Genomic DNA, 21,533 nt, shown 5'->3' on the forward strand with positions numbered 1-21,533 from the left:
CAGAAGCATAATGCAAAGATATTAAGCCTACCAAATGTGCCAAGATAATCATATGATAAACACTGAATAAGGGATATTTCATGTAATGCATAACCCTTACCTATAGAATTTTTTCTTCTTTCAAGCTTTGATATACGGTCTTCTGCAACAGATACAGCCTCCTTGACATTAGACACATCCTCCTTGACAACAGACATATCCTCCTTGACATTAGACACATCCTCCTTGACAACAGACATATCCTCCTTTACAACAGACACAATCATGTTAAGCTCAGATATGTCTCTCTCATTTTGTTCTACTCTGGCAAGGAAAATTTTCTTCATTTCTGTTAAATCTGAAGATACTGAAAATCATAATTTATTAGTAGAAATATCTTTCAAGACTAAAAATGTGTAATTTCAGAAAACAGATAATTATTATCTGCACCAGTTGGAACTGGTCACTGCACCAGTGTTAATTCTTAAAGATTTTGTGCAGTATCAGTTTTAGTTGCAGACCTTGCATTACATCTTATGTTTCTCTCAGCTAGTTCAAAATAAAGGCAACGATCATGTGACATTAGTGTATAGTTTGAATGAGGATATCAGAATTGTCTCAGATTATGAGATGTTAACTATTGTTCTTTTATTTAAAAAAATTTAAAAGAAAAAAACCCCACAAAGTACACCAGAACAACTGCAATGGCTTGCCATTTCATATTCTGATACATTCCAATGAATATTCCCATCCCCATTTACCCCTCCCATTAGTCACACCCACCTCATGACTGTCCCTTGGTCCATAATACAAAATCCATCACGTTTATGATACATCTTTCTGCCATGATTACACATAAAAAGTTTGATTAAAAATATTTGAAAATTTTGGAATTGCAATTATTTGTATACTTCACCTCTGACCTACTACGAAGGGTCCCTACTGTAGATGGTCACAAATAGGGCGATATAACTAGAAAGTTTCATGAAATTCCACTCAGTGGTTTAATTGTTTTTGTAGTTTTGCAGGTTTAATGCAATTTTTCAGTGCATAGCTGCCAGTATCTGTGGTGGAGGAAGAACCTGAAGAAAACCCAGGTAAGAACCACCAACCCATGGGAATCTACTGGCATGCTTTGTCATATACCCACATTGGCTGAGCTGATACTCAAACCCATGCAGACAGCGATGGAATGTCAGTCATCTGTGAAGGTGAGATTCTTAGAAGACCACACAGCCATCCCACAACAGATTAAGAGATATGGTAATACCAAAGCAGATGAGGAGTATCACAAAAATTATTTTTAAAAAAGTGGGGGATAAGCTGAAATTTAAATGTTAGAAATTGAATTTTGGTAAAAGAAAACAATGAATCCAATGAAAAGTAAACAACACTTATAGTATGATAGAGAGGGTCCCATGTCAAAATGGGTCATAGGGGTATTTTTGTCACTCTGTATGATTTTTTTCCTTCAGATTATTGTTTTTTTCCTCAACATCAAGCTCGTGTTGAGCACCTGTGTCATGCTGTTATTGTTGTTGTAGGGTTTAACGCCCTTTTTCAGCACACGATAGGCTATACATGGTGGCCAGTATTAATGGTGGAGGAAGAATCCAGGAAAGCTATGGAAAGAACCACCAACCCACGAGAAGCTACTGGCAAGCTTTCTCACATACCCACATTAGCTGAATACAAGAATTGAACCCACGCAGACAGAGGTGAGATGGCAGTGATCCATAACGGTGAGCGCTTTAAACCATTGGCCCCACCCCCCACCCCCCCCGTGTCACGCACCATTGTCAATGAATATTTGGACCAAAGATGAGTGTAACATTCCAAAATTTACAGATGATGATGCTTAAATTTAATTTTGACAAGGCAATGCGACAATTGAAGAGTCAAGAAAAAGACATTAATTTTCCTATCTCCTCAAACTGGCTTAAAATGTAAATCTGCTTATTCTGTACATTTTGTTGCTGTATTTAAAGATCTAATTTTTGTGAAAAAATATACCCAAATACATTCTTAAAAAATAATAAAAAAATGTGTGTTCTACCTCGTAAGTTTCACTTGAAAAATAAATTAGAAAAGAGAAAAAATGTTTGGCCTTACCTTCACAATATACGCCACCCACTCATGATTAAGTTAAAAAACATATATATATAAAATAGTGGGGGACTTTGTACACGAGTTCTTTTTTCTTGACTCTTTTATTTACTCTTTCCAGGTTGGGTGAAGCCTGCTATTATATTTCTTTTGTACATTAGATTTCAATTTCAATGTAATCTTAAAAAGGAAGCATTAATATTTTGTTCAAGTGCAAGGACAATTGTCCATTACTGACAAGAACTTGTTTGATTTTGTGGTTTGGACCTTGAAGCAACCACCATCTATGCAATGCATTCCATTCGATTTAGAATTGTGGAATATTATGTGAGAAAAACTATCTTTTTTTGAAAGGAATTGTTCCTAAAATATACACAAAACATGTTCTTAGAGGTTTTGCCTTGTATGGTTGGTCAGCAATGATAAGAAAAAGATGTAAAGTGATTGTCAAATTAATGACATAAGATGACATTTCAAGTCATTTATGAAATGAATGAGATTTGAGCATAAGGTTAAAGAACAATATACAGTGAAGTGTTTACACCTTTTATTAAGACTGCAATTGACATGGACATATATTGTTTACTAAATTAGTTGCAAATATGAGTTGTTATATAGTCAGGTGCTTTTAAAAGTCAAAATTAGTGCCACAGAAATTTGGAAAGTAATGACATAATTCATATGGTCATAGCAGACTGCTCTAACACATAGCATGCGGAAGTAGAAGTGGCAGTTAATGCATGTGCAAAAGATGCACAGACGAGTTCCTACCAGGGGAAGACAACAATACTTATTGAAAAGGTTTATAGAGGCAACCAAAGGAAGCAACCATTTTGCCTGGGGATGAATCCTGTGATGATGTTCCAGCAGCCAAGGTCTTGAACATTTTCCAAAAGTGCAGTTTATAAAAAAGGAAGATTGCATACTTTTAGGATTTTATTTTACCATTATTCTGCCTTTATTTTTGTCTTGTAAGCCTTTCTGATATCAAAACTTACTCTGCACTATGTTGCTAGGATAATAATGATAATAATAATAATAATATTAATAATAATAATAATAATAATAATAATGACTTTATTTAAAGAGTGACACAATTAGCTGCATGGAAATTATCATTCATATGGCTCACTTGCTGTATACATAGTTATAAACACACACACACTGTTATGTATATTTGATTTAATTTATATTTGATTTAATTTGTTTGTTTGTTGGTTTTAATTTTTTAAAATTCTATTATATGCTATTGTAATGTAATTTTATTTACTGGATTTGATATTTTCCAGAAATTCAGTTCAGTTTTGTGTAAACCTAATAATAGAAACTTTGTAACTTATGCTGACCTTGATTCATGAGTTGAACTTTTTTTAAAAAATTTTTTATTCTTTCTTAGAGTAGATTTGTAGGGTGAAATCAAGGCTGTACTTGAAGTACGTGACAAATAACATGTAGCAATTATTTAGAAACTCTGGTTTTACTGGAAGGTTGACTCTCATCTGCGCATCTGTTTTGTGCAGTAGCTAGATTTAATATTGATGTATTGAGAAATAATTTTATTCTTGCCTTAACCCTAGAGACGTTCAGGTGTTTGTTGTGACCAGTTAGAGTTGAATTTTTAATTTTTTCTTCAAATTATTTGGATTCTAAGACATTATTTTTCCCTGGAAATACTTGTGCACTAAATTAATTCTTGGATAAAGACAGTTATCAGAATTTACAGAATTCAAACACTGGAATATTATTTTCTGTGATTGAACAAAGTGATTTGATGTGATGTGATTTTGATTTTTAACATAGCTTTAACAATTTTTCAGTCATATCGCTACGATGTCTGCAATATGGCAGTTCATAGTGATGTCTAGCACTGGGGCATCATGCCGCAGACATGTAGCATGATGTCCCACCCAGTCACATTATCCTGACACCAGGCCGACCAGTCCTAACACTAACCTCTTAATGCTGAACGCCAAGCGAGGCAGCTGTTAGTACCATTTTTTAAGTCTCTGGTATGATTCGGCCAGGGATCAAACCCACGACCTCCCGCATCCGAGGCGGACGCTGTAACCACTAGGCCACTGGAGTGGTCGATTCAACAAAGAACTGTTGACATATCAATACTACAATGACCACAGCATACGTCACTGCCTTCCATTTTGGATTTCATCCGGATTCGAACTTAATTTCATTAGGACTTTTTATTACTAGGACTTCTATTTTTTAAATTCTTGGATTATTCTTGGATTTGATTCGTAAAACCATAAGTTCTTTTGCTCATTTTTACCTTGTCGTTTTAGGGAAATAAATAATTTGTTAAATTTTACAAAGCTTGTAGTCTTCACTTTTTTCTTGTTACTGTTTAAAAGAGCCTAAACAGGTAACACACACACATCACTGATAATAAGCAATATTTAAACATGGACACAAAAACAGAAAATTTAAACGAACATGCTCCAACTGGATACAGTGTGTATATATGGTTCAAATGCAGTGAGAAAACAACGTGGAAGGTTAGTGAATTTATACTCTAAGTTCTAATGTATTGGTCAAATTGAACAGGTTCTACTTTTCAACCAATGAATTAGATTATGATTAAATACACTTATCATGGCCAAAATGGGTGGGTCAGGATGACAAACAATAATCACTTGTTGTCGAACAGGAAAAAGATGCAGAGGATCTGTTTATTTCAGAGAGCTATTTGCAAAACTGAAGCCACAAAAGTACATGTTTGTTATTTTGTTACAAATTGGGTCCAATTTAGAAAATATAGACTACTGCAGGTACATGCTGTTGACGAGTGGTCAGTGAGCTGTCAAGTTGTTGTTCCAAAGTAGTACAGACAGAAAATGTTTAGTTCAGCCCATGAAACTTGTTTGGCTGGTCATTTTAGGATCAATAAGACTTGTCACAAGATCTTGAATCATTTTTTTATTGGCTGAAGATTAAAAGTCAAGTTTGTAAATACTGTAGGTCTTGTCACACATGTCAAATGTTAGGAAAACCCAATCAGATGATACCAAAGGTTTACATGCAGTCTATTCCTGCATTTAGTGCACCATTTAGTAGAATAATGGATGACTGTGTTGGTCCCTTACCTAAGACCAAACCAGGCAACCAATACTTGTTGACCAGTATGTGTGCATCCACAAGCTTTCCAGAGACAATTCCTTTGAGGAATATTAAAACTAAAACAGGAGAAAAAGCTTTGATACAGATATTTTATGTACACAAAATCCTCTTCGGGCTAAGTACTATGGTCCTAACAAAGTTAGAAAGAAAATTAGTGAGTTAAATTACAATATTAGTACTCCTGGGATGTAATATATTAAAAGAGTACTGGTTGATGGAGATAACCAGGTTAATCATGCAGTCAATTTAGTTGTACCTATCCAACACAGTGAAGATTTAAGCTATGGAATGCTATCTGACTGCAGAGGTCTCGCTAGAATTTTAAAACTAGGAGTCCAGGACTCCCATTTTGGTAAAAATAGGAGTCCCACCATCAAAAGTTGCAGTCCCTTCTTTCCTAAAGAATCAACACAGACGTGAGTGCATCTATTTTTAGATGGAGAGGTCTTCATAATGTAATTGCTCACTTTAATATAGCTTCATTACAACAGTCCATTGACAGGATTGCAAATTTATGGTTTATTTATTTGTATACGTCCTTGTAGTAATTTTAGGCAATGGGTAAATATTATCTGATTTGCTGTTTTTTTCCTTGTATTTACACAAATACTTGTAAAGTCGGAAAACAGCTTAGACCTTGAAGCGCATATTGCGAATTCCACAACATAGCATTGTCCCACACGTTTCTGACCTATATAATTTGCATTTTAAAGTTAAATCTTTAATAAAACAATACCTTGGCTTTGCTTTCAATGATTTGTATATTTTTCTGAAAATATTTGCCCGATGATTACAAAAACAGACAATCTAATAAACTGGTACATCCCAGACTTAGCAAAGTCCACTATTATTTCCCGTTAGGCCTACTGGTTCACTTACAGTTTCAAACTAATTTTAAGACAAAATAGTGTACAAGAGGCAGTTAATATATATCCAGACCACCGATTCTGATCTTAAAACATGTTTGTATGTTTTATCATCAAAGGATATCATGCAGGAAATTGAAAGTTGCTACCTTACTCAGAAAAGGGTTAATGGTCAATTAGCTATCAAAACATATGCTTGTGAATGGGCAAGAGTTTGTTTGTCAACGTAATTGGTATCAAACTAGGCCTAGCTACTGATGTATTGATGAATCCATTTTGCTACAACACTAGAACTAACCGGGCTAAGGCGAGGGCATTTTTAAAAAATATGGTCAGTCAAAGGACCTCTTAAATAGCTCTTGTTTGTCCCTCAGAGTGATACTGAATTTTGTCAATGCAAGTAAGGACTTTTTCCAAACACTAAGCTAGGTATCACACACTTTCTTACACTTAGCTACTGTTCTATCCGAACTATCAATTCTAGCAGCTTAGCACTCTTCTGAATCTCGTTACAATCTTCGTAAGTTTGCCGTTTAACCCCAAAATACTTATCCAAATTTACAAATGGTATTTTGTCTAAGTCTCAACATTCTTGTGCACTACCTATTTCAATACATTCGGAAATGAACACAATAACGAAAGCTAAAGTTATTTATTTGATGTACTTTTATAAATGACCATATGTACATCTCTGTGTCTTTCTGACCAAATTCAATCACTGTAAATATCAGTACTTTTTCCCACCTTGCCGCCAGTCAAAGCCTTTGAACTTGCCGCCCAGCTATTGTATCATGTTCTTTTTAATGTACTCTTATAATGGCAATCTGTATGTACATCAAGGGGTCTTTCAGTCACTGAATTCTGTCATTGTAAATATCAGCACAGCTAACTGATCAACACATTTTCCCATAAAGCAGGTGGCTGAAGCAGGACTGGCAAGTTTTTGAATTTTGCCGCACACCTATTAAATGTGTATGAAGGATTCCCGCCTCAGCGCTTTTCTGTGTCCCAGATCAAAAATTGGCATCCAAATACGTGTAATTAAGCATTTCCGGAATCTCTGCTATCAGACAGTAGTGACTTTGCAGTAACCAATCTTCAGAATTCAGAAATTATTGTAAATAATCTGGACCATAAACTGTCACTTCTGCAGCAACAAGAAAAATAATAAACTAAAACAGCTATTATCTGAATATGAGCACTTGTTTCCAGATATTCCTACACAAACAAATAAAATCTACCATGATGCTGAAATTACAGATTCCACACCTGTGAAACAGCATCCATACCATATGAACCCTCTCAAACAGGAATGTTTAAAAAAAAGAAATTCATTATTTGCTGGAGAATCATTTCAAAGAACCACTATGTATTCTTGTACTGAAACCAGGTAATACTTTCTGCATGTGCACAGGCTATAGAAAGGTGAACAGTGTGACCAAAACAGATTCATTTCCATTGCCAAAAGAATTGATGACTATGGAAAGGTGAGCAGTGTGATAAAATTGGAAGTGCAAAATATGTCACTAAGTCTGACCTTTTGAAAGGATTCTAGCAAATTTCACTCAAAGAAAGGGCAAAGGAATATTTGGCATTCATGAGTCCAGATGGACTTTATCAATATAAAGTGATGCCGTTTGGGATGAAAGGTTCGCCTTGTACTTTTCAACCTTTAATGAACATGATGAAATCTGGTCTAGAAAATTGTGACACTTACATCGATGATGATCATCATCTACAACAACACCTGGAAAGATCACTTAGTGACAATTCAGAATTTTTTTACGGACTCATCGACGCAAATGTGGCAATTTATTCAAAAGTGAGTTTTGCCATGCTTGTGTTACATTTCTAGAACATATATTAGGACATGGACAAATTAAATCTATAGATGCTAAGGTCAAGGCTATTTCTTAATTCCCTGTGCCTATCAGTAAAAAGCAACTGATGTAACTTTTGGACATGGCTGGATGCTATCAGAAATTTTGTTCCAATTTTTCCATAATTGCTGAACTCCTGACAATTGTGTTGAGTAAGAACACCAAGTTTCATTGAAAAATATCACGAAGCTATTGACAAGTTAAAGCCCGTACTTACGAGTTCTTTCAGCTCCAAAGTTCAGCCAATCATTTAATCATCTGTTGATGCAAGTGATGTTAGCGTTGGTGCAGTATTGATTCAAGGAGACAAAAATGGTATAGATCATCCAATGTGCTATTTTTATAAATTAAATAAGCACAGGAGAAATTATTCCACAACAGAGAAGATTATTTACCTTTGATATTGGTATTACAACACTCTGAAGTGTATATTAGTTCTGCTCCTTCTCCAATTATTGTGTTTAGAGATCAAACCACCTTACTTTCATTGGCAAGATGAAAACCGGAAATCAGAGATTATTAAAGTGCTGTTTAATGTTGCCAGAATACAATACTGACATCATGCATGTCAAGGGAAAAGGCATTTCAATAGCAGATGCACTTTCACGTGTATAGAAATATTATATTATATTGTTTCATGTATACTTTGTGTCATTTATAATTGTTGTCTATCTAATAGTAAAAAGAAAGTTTTATTGCATATATCTTTCTTTTTCTTTATGAGGGGAAGTGTTGTGAATATTCCATTCGCATTGTTATTTCTTAGGATTTAAAATTTTTTAATTTAATTATGTGCTGTTGGAAATGTAACATTGTACTATATTTTTCCCCTCAGTGATCATTATCTTAAGCTGAGTCGAGGACATTTTATTTTTTTATAGCTAAGCTATGTGATAATCGTCAAATGCTTTATTGTGATTCTGGTGATGGACCTTCCAATTCGATCCTTCTAGAACAATGTATTTTTTACCCTTGTAATCTTGCTTTTTTTAAAAACAAATCAGCCATTCATGCTGTAAGATCTAAACAGAATCCACTGCAGTATTGTTGTGTCAAGTAATTCATTTAGGCTGGAACTTGTTTATTCAAATTATTTATTTACTGGAAATACAAAGTGCTCATCAAAAATAACATTCTTGGAAATAAAGACTTGACTTTATAGTGAAATTTCAAGTAAGGATATATTCTTGGATTGTATTGTTGTGATCCAACAAAAGACTGTTGGGGGGCGGGCCTGAGTGGCAGAGTGGTCTAAAGCACCCACCGTTACAGATCACTGCCATCTTACCGCTGTCTGCATGGGTTCGAGTCTCAGGCTTGGCTAATGTGGGTATGTGAGAAAGCTTGCTGGTAGCTTCTCGTGGGTTGGTGGTTCTTTCTGGGTTCTTCCTCCACCATTAATACTGGCCACCATGTATAGCCTATCCTGTGCTGAAAAATGGCATTAAACCCTATAACAACAACAACAACAACAAAGACTGTTGGCATAATTACCACAACACTGGCAATCACAGGCACAACAAAGCCTTCAGCATTGAGTTAATTTGGATTTCCGCTAAAGTTTATTCACAACTTTAGTAATCAGGACTTGCGTCTGTAATTTTAGGATTATTTGGGATTTATTTTGCAATACTGTAAGTTCTTGTTTTTACATTTTCACTTTGTATTCTAGGGAAATAATTTTTTTGAATTTTACAAATCTTGTTGCTTCTCACACTTTTCTGTTACTTATTTAAGACCAGAGAGTTGTAATCAGATTCATAGTGTTTTTAATATTTTCATTTTGAAGATTTCCTATATCAAGCATTTAAAAGTAAAATTTGGTTAATAAAAATATGCACTGTAGCATTATTTTTTAAAACTCAAACAGGGGTCATTCCATGCCAAGTCACCCCAAGGTTCCAGGGTGACCATCTCCAATTTCCATGAATATTTCTAGGTATACATCTATGTAAATGAAAACTGCATGCAAAACGTCTGTAAAAATCCAATTACTGTACAATCAAACATTCCTAATGGTCACCTGTGTAAAGCAGTCACCTGATCACAATCGCCATTCTAATTTTGCCCCACAAATATCAATTTAATTGCCTTGCATTTAACAGCTACCTGCCTTTTACAGTCAACTACTCCTGCCTCATGTGGTCAATGGAGAGAGAGTATGACTAGAAACCACTCCAAGTATGCAAATTAAACACTTCTTTTATTTAATGAGCAAGGTCAAAAAATTACCATACTAAAGTCACATTGTCAGTCAAACTTAAAGGTATCAACATATCGGATTTGAAAGCAAGGCAGCTTTTATCCTTTCAGGAGGGGGATTAAGGGAATTACCCTGCTGGAGGGTGGGAAAACTGGTTGTATTATTACAGCATAAATGGAAGTCATCTTTTGTGCCAGTGTGACAGGTATACATGCAGTTAGATATCTTCATCAATCTGTCTGAAATATGAAGCTATAATCTGAAGACGAGTAGTTTGCCTTTGAGAAAATATATGAGTTACATCCCTTTTCATCAGGTTCTAAGGTCATTCAATATTCAAAATATGTCTGTAAAGGTAGGTGAACTTCCGGATCATGGATCAAAACGAACAGCCATGTACAGCTTCTTTTGATTTTCATCACTTTCTTTTCACATGAACTGACTGCCTTCTCATACTGTCAAGCTGAGCAACTAATCCAGATATTGTTTTATAGCACGAACAAACTAAGATTGGTGTATATTTTTTAAGTCTGTGATGATTTCATTTATAGAAATGATTAAAGTGAACAGGATACAGTAATCTTGTGCGGAACATAAATTTAAAAGAGAACAACATATACTCATAATTGTAATTTTACTGTATGATGCACATAAAACAATAGTGATAATATAATAATATGATGAAGAAGAACAACAACAATAATGAGATTCATTACAATGAGTTTGTTTAAGAAATCAATACTAAATGGGTACAGGAATTAGTTTAGCTTTTCCCATCAGTGGCTATATATTATATATATATATATATATATATATATATATATATATATATATATATATATATATATATATATATACACACACACACTAAGTTTATGACTCCTGTAATAGCGAGAGAACGATATACGTACATGTTCACATCATATTACAAGTTGGATCTACCTTTCAGCAGCTGGGATGCTTAGTTATGGATGTATACATAGCGAGGAATTACCTATAAAAATGAAGTTAGGTGAAATTCTTGCGTCCCTGTTGTGAAGCACTGTACCTATCACAATTAGCTTTATAGAGACTAGAGCGAGTGAATTGTTACATCAGCTATTCATCACCAACGTCCATCTGGTGAAGATTATCTGCCATGTTTCTAACAAGCCATATAATTTTTCATTAGCAGTTACACACAAAATAGTTTCATAACAAACATTTGCATAGGATATATGTTACCCCCATTCCATATATATGGTGAGGCAGGAAAAGGGAAAACGCTACATGTATCTACTGTAATGCATATACTTGACCATCATAATGATGTTCTAAAAATAGTACAGGTGTAAATATATATTCAGAGTTCATGAATTACCATACTGACCTGCATCAAGAGCTGACTTCAGTGTGTCTGTCAATTGTGATTGTCCCTGCTGTAAGTTCCGAACAACATCCTGCAAAAGACTTAACTTGTCATCTATTGCCTGACATCTGGAAGACATCTCTGAAATTTCATCTGCAAGGTCACTTTTACTCCACATTGCTAATTGGACTTTGTAGTATTCTTCTCTCTTTGGATCTACTGGGTCATCTTTCAGACTGTGAACTTTCTCAGCTATCTTTGTGACAAAGTCATTGCCATAAACAGAAGCCAGGCGTTGAAGCAAGTCCTTTGCTTTTTGCATTAATTCATTATAATCAGTTTGTGGCAACTTTGCAGGATGAATATGACCAACAAACTTGTTCCTGCATTCTCTGAGTCTGACAATGTCAGTACCAGTACAGGTATCATTGTCAGAATGGTCCTTTACATACCAACCCATTTCTGGAGGACAGACAGAACATACTTTGGTCAACAATGTTGCAAGAAGTGTGATGTCAAATTCTTGTAGGTTTGGGAAACCCTGATTTGGGTATAAATTGGAGAATTGAGGTTCTGACAAAATTTTCTTCTTTTTTAAGTTCTGAAGCTCACTTTGCACAGAACATAGAAAGGCTTTAAGACTATGGCACTGAAAGGTTGGACAATTATCAAGGTCTTTTACCCAGATCCCCAACTCTTCCTGATAATCGTAATCTGGAGACCGAGGTGAACTTCCTAGTCTCTGTGACCATTTGGTGATTAATTCTAGTAAATCCTGGTGCCAAGATTCAAACAAACTCTGCAGCTGCTGCTGATGGTTACCACAAAGATTTGGGAGTTCATTATTAAAATCCTTTATAAGATCCCGTAAAACCTGTTGATTGGTTGATTGTGTCTGCTGCCAGGTATTCAGAAGACCCTTAAGTTTCTGTTCCCATAATGTGAGGAATTCTGTACACTCCTGTAACCAAGTATGTGACCTGTTGGATATTATTTGAAAGTGTCACAGCAAGAGATTTAAGATTTTCAAAACTAGGATTCTTCAGATCCACCAGACTCTGCCTCAGGGATGCCAGCAATTCATTTTGGCATTTCTTCATCAAACCCAACAAGATTAATTGAGTTTCTTTTGTGTGTCTTTGGAAGTCACTGTTCCACTCTCATGCAAAGTTGTAAGCAATAATTGCAGTTGACTAATTTCACACTGAATATGTTTAGACCAGGCTGACATAGTACTTGATGAAAGCTTGTCACTGACATCTGAATCCCATTTTTCAAGTTCAATCACTTGCTGAGATATTGTCCTAACACATTTGTCTGGTTTCCAACTCTGGATCAGTGGAGCATAAAATCTCTGACTTGCTGTGTCCATCCCACCTAGCTGCCGACTGAATGTATTGTGCATATTGAATAAATAGTTACTCTTACCTGGATTCCAGACCCTCTCATGCCAGAACACCAGGAATTTCATGAAACTGGAGGTTTGAAAATAAAAATAAAATAATTCCTGAAGAACTTCACCTCCAACATCCATTAAAACCTTTGCAAAACGAAACCAATTACATGACTCTGCATCCATTTTGAAGGATTGGTGAATGATGTATGTAGACAAACACTATAATGGAAAATGACTGAGCTAATCACTTAAAGTTTTCAACTGCCATCTTTCTTTCTGTTAAACTGACAGACTCTTTGATAAAGTTTATTTCAAATTCCTGAGGTAGGCCTTTTTTATCCATCAGTGCAGTTGAAGTTGAAATGTGAACATTCCTGAAAAGAAAACAAATAATATGGAGTTCAGACATTGAAAATATCGACACAACTTGACATTGATGCTAAGTGCATTGGGTTTTGTGATATATATATATATATATATATATATATATATATATATATATATATATATATATATATATATATATATACTACTGTACCAGCTCTACGTGATATTTTCAGACACCAGAAGCTAATGTTATGTTTTGATATCCAAAACTTCTAATGCAAGAAAATAATTTCCAACAAAACTGTTCAAAAATGTAGGGTTGGAATCTGACTGGGGTTAAGGTCAGTAGCTATTTTCATTTCTGGAGTTGGCTAATCGAAACCTGTGTTTGCAATGCCAACATGACAAACCTAAAAACTTTGTTGTTCGTTTATCAATTAATTTCAACATCTGTCATAAATTCTGCTCTTTCCAAAGAAGAAAATACCTACACGGAAACTGCAATTTGTTGAAGCAGGTGAAGTTCAAGCAGCGCCAGATCATCTTTTTGTATATTAGATAAAACTGTTTTAGTTGCATTGGCAGATTGGACAAAGTCTTTGTGCAAAGAAGAGATCCAAGTGGGCTACAGATGCTCACTTTCCTGATACCTGCCTCATAAACAAATGCAAGAACAGGTGGTCAAGAAAACTGGGTTGTTTGGATGCTATCTCTATAAATGTAACCCTGTTGATTGCTTAACATTATGCATACTACTGTTTCATAGTTTCTCAAAGTTTCTCTATCATGATTTATTAAATGGCCTCTCTGCATCATTGGTTGTATGCTGAAGTTCCCTATATCAGGATACTTTCAATCAAGGTTGGTCAATTCTGTTTTAATGTTTTCCTCTATTCTGACCAGTTCTCTGTGTGTGTGTGTGTGTGTGTGTATATACATGTATGTATGTATATATATATATATATATATATATATATATATATATATATATATATATATATATATATATATATATATATATAGAGAGAGAGAGAGAGAGAGACAGACAGACAGACAGACAGAGAGAAAGAGACACCTCAAAGCCATAAACTCACAAATAAACCATTGCTGTACCTGTCAACCATAATTAATCTGTTCCAACATATGTCAGGAATTTAGCAGCTAAGATATTTTTTCAAGTTTCAAATGAATTTCAGTTTTATTGGGATTTGGGATCAAAATTTCTTTCGGTGTTCAGAGCTGGAGAAAATGATAATATTAAAGAAGGAAAAATTCCAAGATTAAAAACGATTTTGGTCTTGAGGGGATTCTGGTAAAGACAGGTTTCAGTTTTGAGGGAGTTTCACTTTACATGTTGAGAAAAGAGGTATTTTATTTTCTTTAAACATGTAGAATTGATTAAAAAATATGCATTTAAAATTCACTAACTTTATATACAGTATAATCTTTTACATAAAGATAAAAACTTCACTTCCATATGACTGTCAATTCAGAAGTAGAGTAACAAAATGTTCAAGCTTGCCACCATTGTGGCCATATTGGGTGTCAGATCAACACCGTGTTCATTTACAACCAACAAGGCCTCTTTTAATGAAGACTTCATATTGATATGACCATCTGTTCATATGAAGATTGTACAAATAAAATGACCAGTGTGGTCATCATAGGATATCAAGGCTGCACTCTTTCCATTTAGGACTTGGGATGATTGACTATGTCAAGTTTCATAGCATTCTTCCAAGTAGGTAAGAAGAAATAGCATTAATAATCAGATGGACAGTAGACCAATGCATAAACTCTTCTGGCCTATGACAAGTAAAACAAAAGGCAACAAGACAGATATCCAGACAGAGTGCTAATTTTAAGTAAAAGGTTTTCACAAACATCTTTGCAAGATGGCTACCTTCAACTTTGTCAAGATATTTAGTTTTAGGAGACAGTCAATTTAATTCAAGTTTTATGCCACTACTGGTAGCCACCATACACATAAAGTTACTTTTATTCCTGCAGAAAGGAAACTTTCACATCACATTAAATGTATTTGAATCACTGATCACTGTGGAAAATGCAAAAATCGATCAGATAGTACTGATGAACATGAATTTGGTTTGTTGGAGAAACAGATGTGTGAATGGCATAAAAACGTAGTTCCAGCTGATAGTTCCAGACATATGAAGAAAATTAGAATAATAGAAAACTCTTATGCAAATTGGGTGCTTGGTTTGAAAGAGTGGATTCTAGAGCAACGAGTTTCATTTGCATTTCATGCAGTCTGTGAAACAGCAGTAAATGCAGTATCAAACATACCAAGCTTTAATTCCTGCAGCACCACATTGGTACTACAACCAATGGATGTTTGTCTAAACAAGCCGTTCAAGGCAAAAATGTGTAAACAGTGGCACAAGTAGGTAGCAGATGGACCTAAAGAATTTACAAAGGCATGAAATTTGAAGCATCCAGGGAATGAGTTAGTATTTCAGTTTGTGTATAATGTATAATATGTGGGAGGAAATTCCAAATGAGATGGTGGTCAAATCATTTAAGAAATGTGTTATTTCCAATGCAGTGGATGGGATGGAGGATATATGACAAACTCTTCAGTGATTTCATTCAAGATAATCAGATGAGGAATATGAGTCTGATGATGTTTGCGATGACTTGATGACAGTGGAAGAATTAAGAATTTTATCTGGTAACACCAATTCTTGGGCTTTGAACCAGATGATATCAGACAGTGTGAATCACGAAGTGTGGAATTTACTTTGTTTAGCATGGTACTTTTGGAATTAATATGTTATGTGATATTATGAATTGCATCATTCTAGATTATTATTTTTATACCTGTATAGGACATACTTTAATGCATGGATTTATTACATGAATGGATTAAAATTTTAAGTGTTATAGATTTCATTACATGAAGATGGACAAAATATAAGCTGTCAATTTCCTTTTACATGTTCAACTCAATAATACAATGTATTTATTCGGTTTTCTGTGTAAAACTGGCTTGGTGTATAATTTTAAAAGTTCTAATGAGTGCGGCCACCACCATCACCAATTAACATAAAATAAAGGAACAGGAAAACAAGAGCAAAGAAATAATACCAAGAAGAGGAAATGATTAGCAACCCGCCAAGCCATGAACAAAGGAATTGCACAGAACAAAGGAACTCTCAAACAAAGGAACAATAGGAATACGTAACAGAAAACAAAGGAACAAAGCAGAGACTTGGAGCGGAGGAGCAGGCTGGGTGTAAGGACAAAAACAAAAGATAAGTCATCATTCAATGCTAGACACAATTTAAGCAGAAAAATGCAAACTAGGTCCGAACAAATGGCTCTATTCAATCCAAACATACAAGCCACCAAACAACCATATCAATAAATCAGGAAAAATAATGGATGTATCACAACTCCAAACAGCACCAATAAAGCATGTAAAACAAGCAAGATTACCAACCACAGCAAACTCCAATTCAACCAACATCACACTAGGACCCCAAATTCTGGTCACAAACACAGACCAAACAAACCACAAACCAGCAGATATAACTAACACACACACCCCACCCCACCAGCAGAAACTACTAGAAATACAAAACTACACTCCAGGGAACAATATAAATACAATGCCAATACTATCGCCAATCCTCTTCAAGGAAGCGGAAAAAACACACACAAATGAAGATATAGGCACCACTATTCCAAACCTAACAAATGAATTTGACAGTAACCTACTTACCTTAAACTCCCCACAATTAGACCACATAACCATAACCAGCACCCCAAAATTCACCAAAAATGAAATAACCAATCATAGAAACATGCAAACAAACCAACAACAGGAAATCAAGCAAAAAACAATAAATCAAAACATTAGGAAAGAAACTATACACTCAAGCCAAACTCCTGGACCATCTGGGATAATAACAGCAAGGGAACCACCAATCTATGGGAACAAATCCAATGAATTAGACATAACCAAACTACCCAGCAGCATCAATAATAAGGCAACCCAAAGACCCCAAACAACCCAAAACCCCCAAAACACATACCTAGGTAAAGGCAAGGGCCCTCTAAAACCACAAAACAACCAAAACAAACCCACAAGGTTAACTAGAAACAGGAAATAAAACAACAACAGAACCCCCAAAACAAAATTTACAATTATCATTCCATCGAACACACCATATACATAAGCAGCAGGTACAAAATAATTACTAGTCTAAGTACCAATAGTATTATGACAGCACTGGCCAAAATACACACTGGACAATTCAAACTGATAAGACCAAGGCGACACTACCTGATTGTCCAATGCAGCACAATTCAACAGGTGGAAAAATTCATCAAAATTGAAACTATAGGCCCAATAAAGATCAAAGTAGAGAGACACCATAGCACTCAAAGGAAAACACAAGTCACTTCGAACTCTAAACACAGTGAAACCACAATTAATCTGGCTGAGCAGCAGAGGGGGCGAATCGGACAACTTTTTCGACAAAATTTGATTGAGGTTTAAAAACGACAAATAGAGCCTTCCTTCGAAATCTCACTTTTCAAACAAAAAAAAAATAAAGGCTCCGTTTGGCAAATGGAGCCTTAGTGTTTTTTGCTCGAAAACGCTATATTTCGCGACAACATCCCGTTGGTGTTTTCCCGTGGTAATCATCGGGCGTCCCGCGTCGATGTCATCGCCCCCTCTGCTGCTAAGTGGCTATTTACAATGATCTTACAAACAGAGTGATCACTAACTCCTCCTCTTGTAGATCAATTAGGTTATTTGACTGATCGGTAAGTTTAAAATTAATTCTCGTTAAAAACCGATTATGGCATCGCATATAGACCGGATTAATTGGACTCTCAACGATTAAAAATCCGGGGGGGGTTGTTGGTGAAAATGAATAAAGGATGTACCCCTGTTGAGCCTGATTTGATTGCTTGGTATTCACCTGGTAACTCCCTTCGATAACATCACACACTAGATTGATTGCTATCACAGACGTAATATTTACGTTGTATGGAGCAATATGCCTACCATCCTCTCCGTTATTGTGTCTGAGGATAGTTGATGGGGCGAGAAAATCATTAAGAGATTTTCTTAGTTCTGGTACGTTGTATCCTGGAAACTTGAAATCGGGTAAATTGGCTTCTGTGATATTATACTCGGTTAGGAATTTTTGTTTATTATCATTGCTGTTAGCGGATATTGTTTTAACGATTCGTTCATTGATATATTCCATGTCTGATATAAGTTGGTTTAACACCTCAACGTGTTTTCATGCTTTCGTTTTCCGTAGCTGTTCTAGTTGTGATTGGTAATTACGATTAATCTCGGCAAACGCACCAGTGATATCATTTAAACCAACTGTGACCACGGCGGACGATTCAGGAGTTTGCTTATACGGAAAATACCATTGCATGGTATTCCTGTTTTGAAATATAAATCTACTGGGTAATAACGCGCTTTTTATAATAGACAAATCATCTTGATAACTGGGATTAATTCCATGATACGATTGCGCATTCATGTGCAAGTCCGCGGGGATTTCATGAGGTGGATTCTTAGGCCATCCTAGTATGGTTCTTATTGAACTGTTATAAATATCAACCATATACCCCGGTGTGCTTATTTCAATCGTCGACGATAACGTCGGTTCATGAATCGTAATAGCGATTTTTGATTCTTTTCCTGTGATCGATTTTATTCTGCGTTGAAATTCTTTATTGATTTGTTCTATTTGGTATGACCCAGTTGGTATTGTAACCTCCTTCCAGTCTGGGGTCCCATCGGGTTTATTTGTCCATGCAAAAACCAGCGAGTTATTAGGTTGTTGTCCGTTAAATGCATCCGCTCGGATATTAGGCCAACTGTGATATATTCGCAATTTTGCCAGCGCTATTTCCTTTACTGGAACCGATGATGGGAAGTTTACACTGAATTCGGGTTCCGTTGACGTTATTGATATCATACTTGTTTGTATCGGAGTGGTGTTCTCCGCGATCCGTTGAAGTAATTGAAACCCTTCGGGGTTCAGTGACATTATTATTATTCGCTGTTTTTAGTGTTCAATTTCAACACCGAATATTAACAACCTGCTTGTTTTCAGGAGAATGTTTTAAGCCCATTGAAGTGGTTTCAGCGACGTGGTTTCCGGCTTCCAGTTGAAAATTTTCGATTTTTGACATCGCGGAGCCATACAACTGGACCATCGTGGAGAATTCAACATCGGATATGAACGAATTATCAATCGACAACGAGATCAACCCGGATAATTTTGAGTACGCGTCGGATACTATTTGATGTTTTACTGTATACTCGTTGAGTTTTTTCTGAGAACACGATGATATCTTTCTAGTGATTGCGTTGGCGACTCCAGCAATTGTTGTCGCCGCGGAGATAGCGATTGGAACAGCGATCGGGGCCATCATGGTCACCGTGGATAAAATGACGCCGGTACCAGCTACTATACCGGACACCGAGTACACGGCCACGTCGATGGTGGTTATTTTTCGGCGGTATTTTTTTATTTTTGCGCGGTATTGTTCGGAAAGCGTTTTCAAGTTCACGGAGAATTCTTTTGTGGTATCGAATCGATATTGATGTGACGTCGGTGATACCTCTGATTCAATTGTCTTGGTGGTCATTTTTATTTAAAAGAACTAGTGTTTTCAATTACTTACTTAGATTCACTACAAATTCCACATACCATGTAATGTTTGTCCTAAATAGACCGCTATCAACGGCTCTAATTATAAACCGTTCGGTTGCATCCTTGTCAACGATTGTTGATATTGTATTGTTAAACCCGGATGAACTCGACGATGATATACTGAACTGCATCGCTGAAATCAATGTCAATCGATAAATGCCCTTAACAGTTGCGGTGATATTTACTGTATTATTCGTAGGAGTCCAATCGAATGATCCATGCCGAATTGTGTATACTGTGTTGATGGCGTTCTCATGAGGGATTTTTATTTTTTCGAGTTGCTCTGTCATTCCCGGTAGTTTGTCTTTAATCGCTGCAACATCAGTTTTGATCGTTCCTATTTCCCGTGTATTCTCGGTCATACTTTTTTTGTTCGCTGTAACATCAAGTTTGATTGTTCCTATTTCATATACATGTGCGTCTATACTTTTTTTGTTCGCTGCAACATCAGTTTTGATTATTCCTATTCCCCGCCAATACGTGTCTACATTTTTTTTGTTTGCTTCAACATCAGCTTTGATTGTTTCTATTTCCTGTGTATGCACGTCTACATTTTTTTTGTTTGCTTCAACATCAGCTTTGATTGTTTCTATTTCCCGTGTATTCTCGGTTATACTTTTTTTGTTCGCTGCAACATCAGTTTTGATCATTCCTATTTCCCCTTCATGCACGTCTATATTCCTTTTGTTCGCTGCAACATCAGTTTTGATCGTTCCTATTTCCCCTTCATGCGCGTCTATATTCCTTTTGTTCGCTGCAACATCAGTTTTGATCGTTCCTATTTCCCCTTCATGTGCGTCTATATTCCTTTTGTTCGCTGCAGCATCGGTTTTGATTGTTTCTATTTTCCATCCATACGTGTCTATATTATTCTTGTTCGCTACAATATCAGTTTTGATCGTTCCTATTCTCCGTTCATGCACGTCTATACTAGTTCTGATCGCTGTAATATCAGTTTTGATCGTTCCTATTTCCCCTCCATACGCGTCTATACTTTTTTTGTTCGCTGTAATATCAGTTTTGATTGTTTCTATTTCCCCTCCATACACGTCTATACTTTTTTTGTACGCTGCAACATCAGTTTTGATTGTTTTTATTTCCCCTCCATACACGTCTATACTTTTTTTGTACGCTGCAACATCAGTTTTGATTGTTTTTATTTCCCCTGTATTCGCGTCTATATTCCCTTTGTTCGCTTCAACATCAGTTTTGATTGTTCCTATTTCCCCTCTATACACGTCTATATTCCCTTTGTTCGCTGCAACATCAGTTTTGATTGTTCTTATTTCCCCTCCATACGCGTCTATATTCCCTTTGTTCGCTGCAACATCAGTTTTGATTGTTCTTATTTCCCCTCCATACGCGTCTATATTCCCTTTGTTCGCTGCAACATCAGTTTTGATCGTTTTTATTTCCCGTCCATACGCAGTGATATCATTTATAGTTGTTGTAATCTCATCCAGCTTGGTATTTTTTTTACCGAAGAATTTATCAAAGTTGTCATCGATCCTGTTAACATTTTTTCGTAACGTGTAAAATTGGCCCGACAGCGTTGTAAACTCCGAAATAGTATTTTTTAT

At 35.7% G+C, this 21,533-nt stretch overlaps 1 protein-coding gene across 1 annotated transcript in view; it reads right to left on the reverse strand.

Moving 5' to 3' along the window:
* LOC149776036 (uncharacterized) overlaps positions 1 to 12,171 on the reverse strand; it is a 47,064-nt gene extending 34,893 nt beyond the window's left edge. Inside the window, exons 1-2 of the mRNA XM_089942572.1 lie at positions 11,536 to 12,171; positions 101 to 346 (exon numbers count right to left, since the gene is read on the reverse strand). Of these exons, the coding sequence (XP_089798698.1) occupies positions 101 to 346; positions 11,536 to 11,974 (685 nt within the window). The 5' untranslated portion in view covers positions 11,975 to 12,171. The remainder of the gene's footprint in view (positions 1 to 100; positions 347 to 11,535) is intronic.
* Positions 12,172 to 21,533: the final 9,362 nt, after the last annotated feature.

Source organism: Sinohyriopsis cumingii, chromosome 18 (genome assembly GCF_028554795.1).
Source record: "Sinohyriopsis cumingii isolate HCF-2022 chromosome 18, ASM2855479v2, whole genome shotgun sequence".
Lineage (NCBI taxonomy): Eukaryota > Metazoa > Mollusca > Bivalvia > Unionida > Unionidae > Sinohyriopsis > Sinohyriopsis cumingii.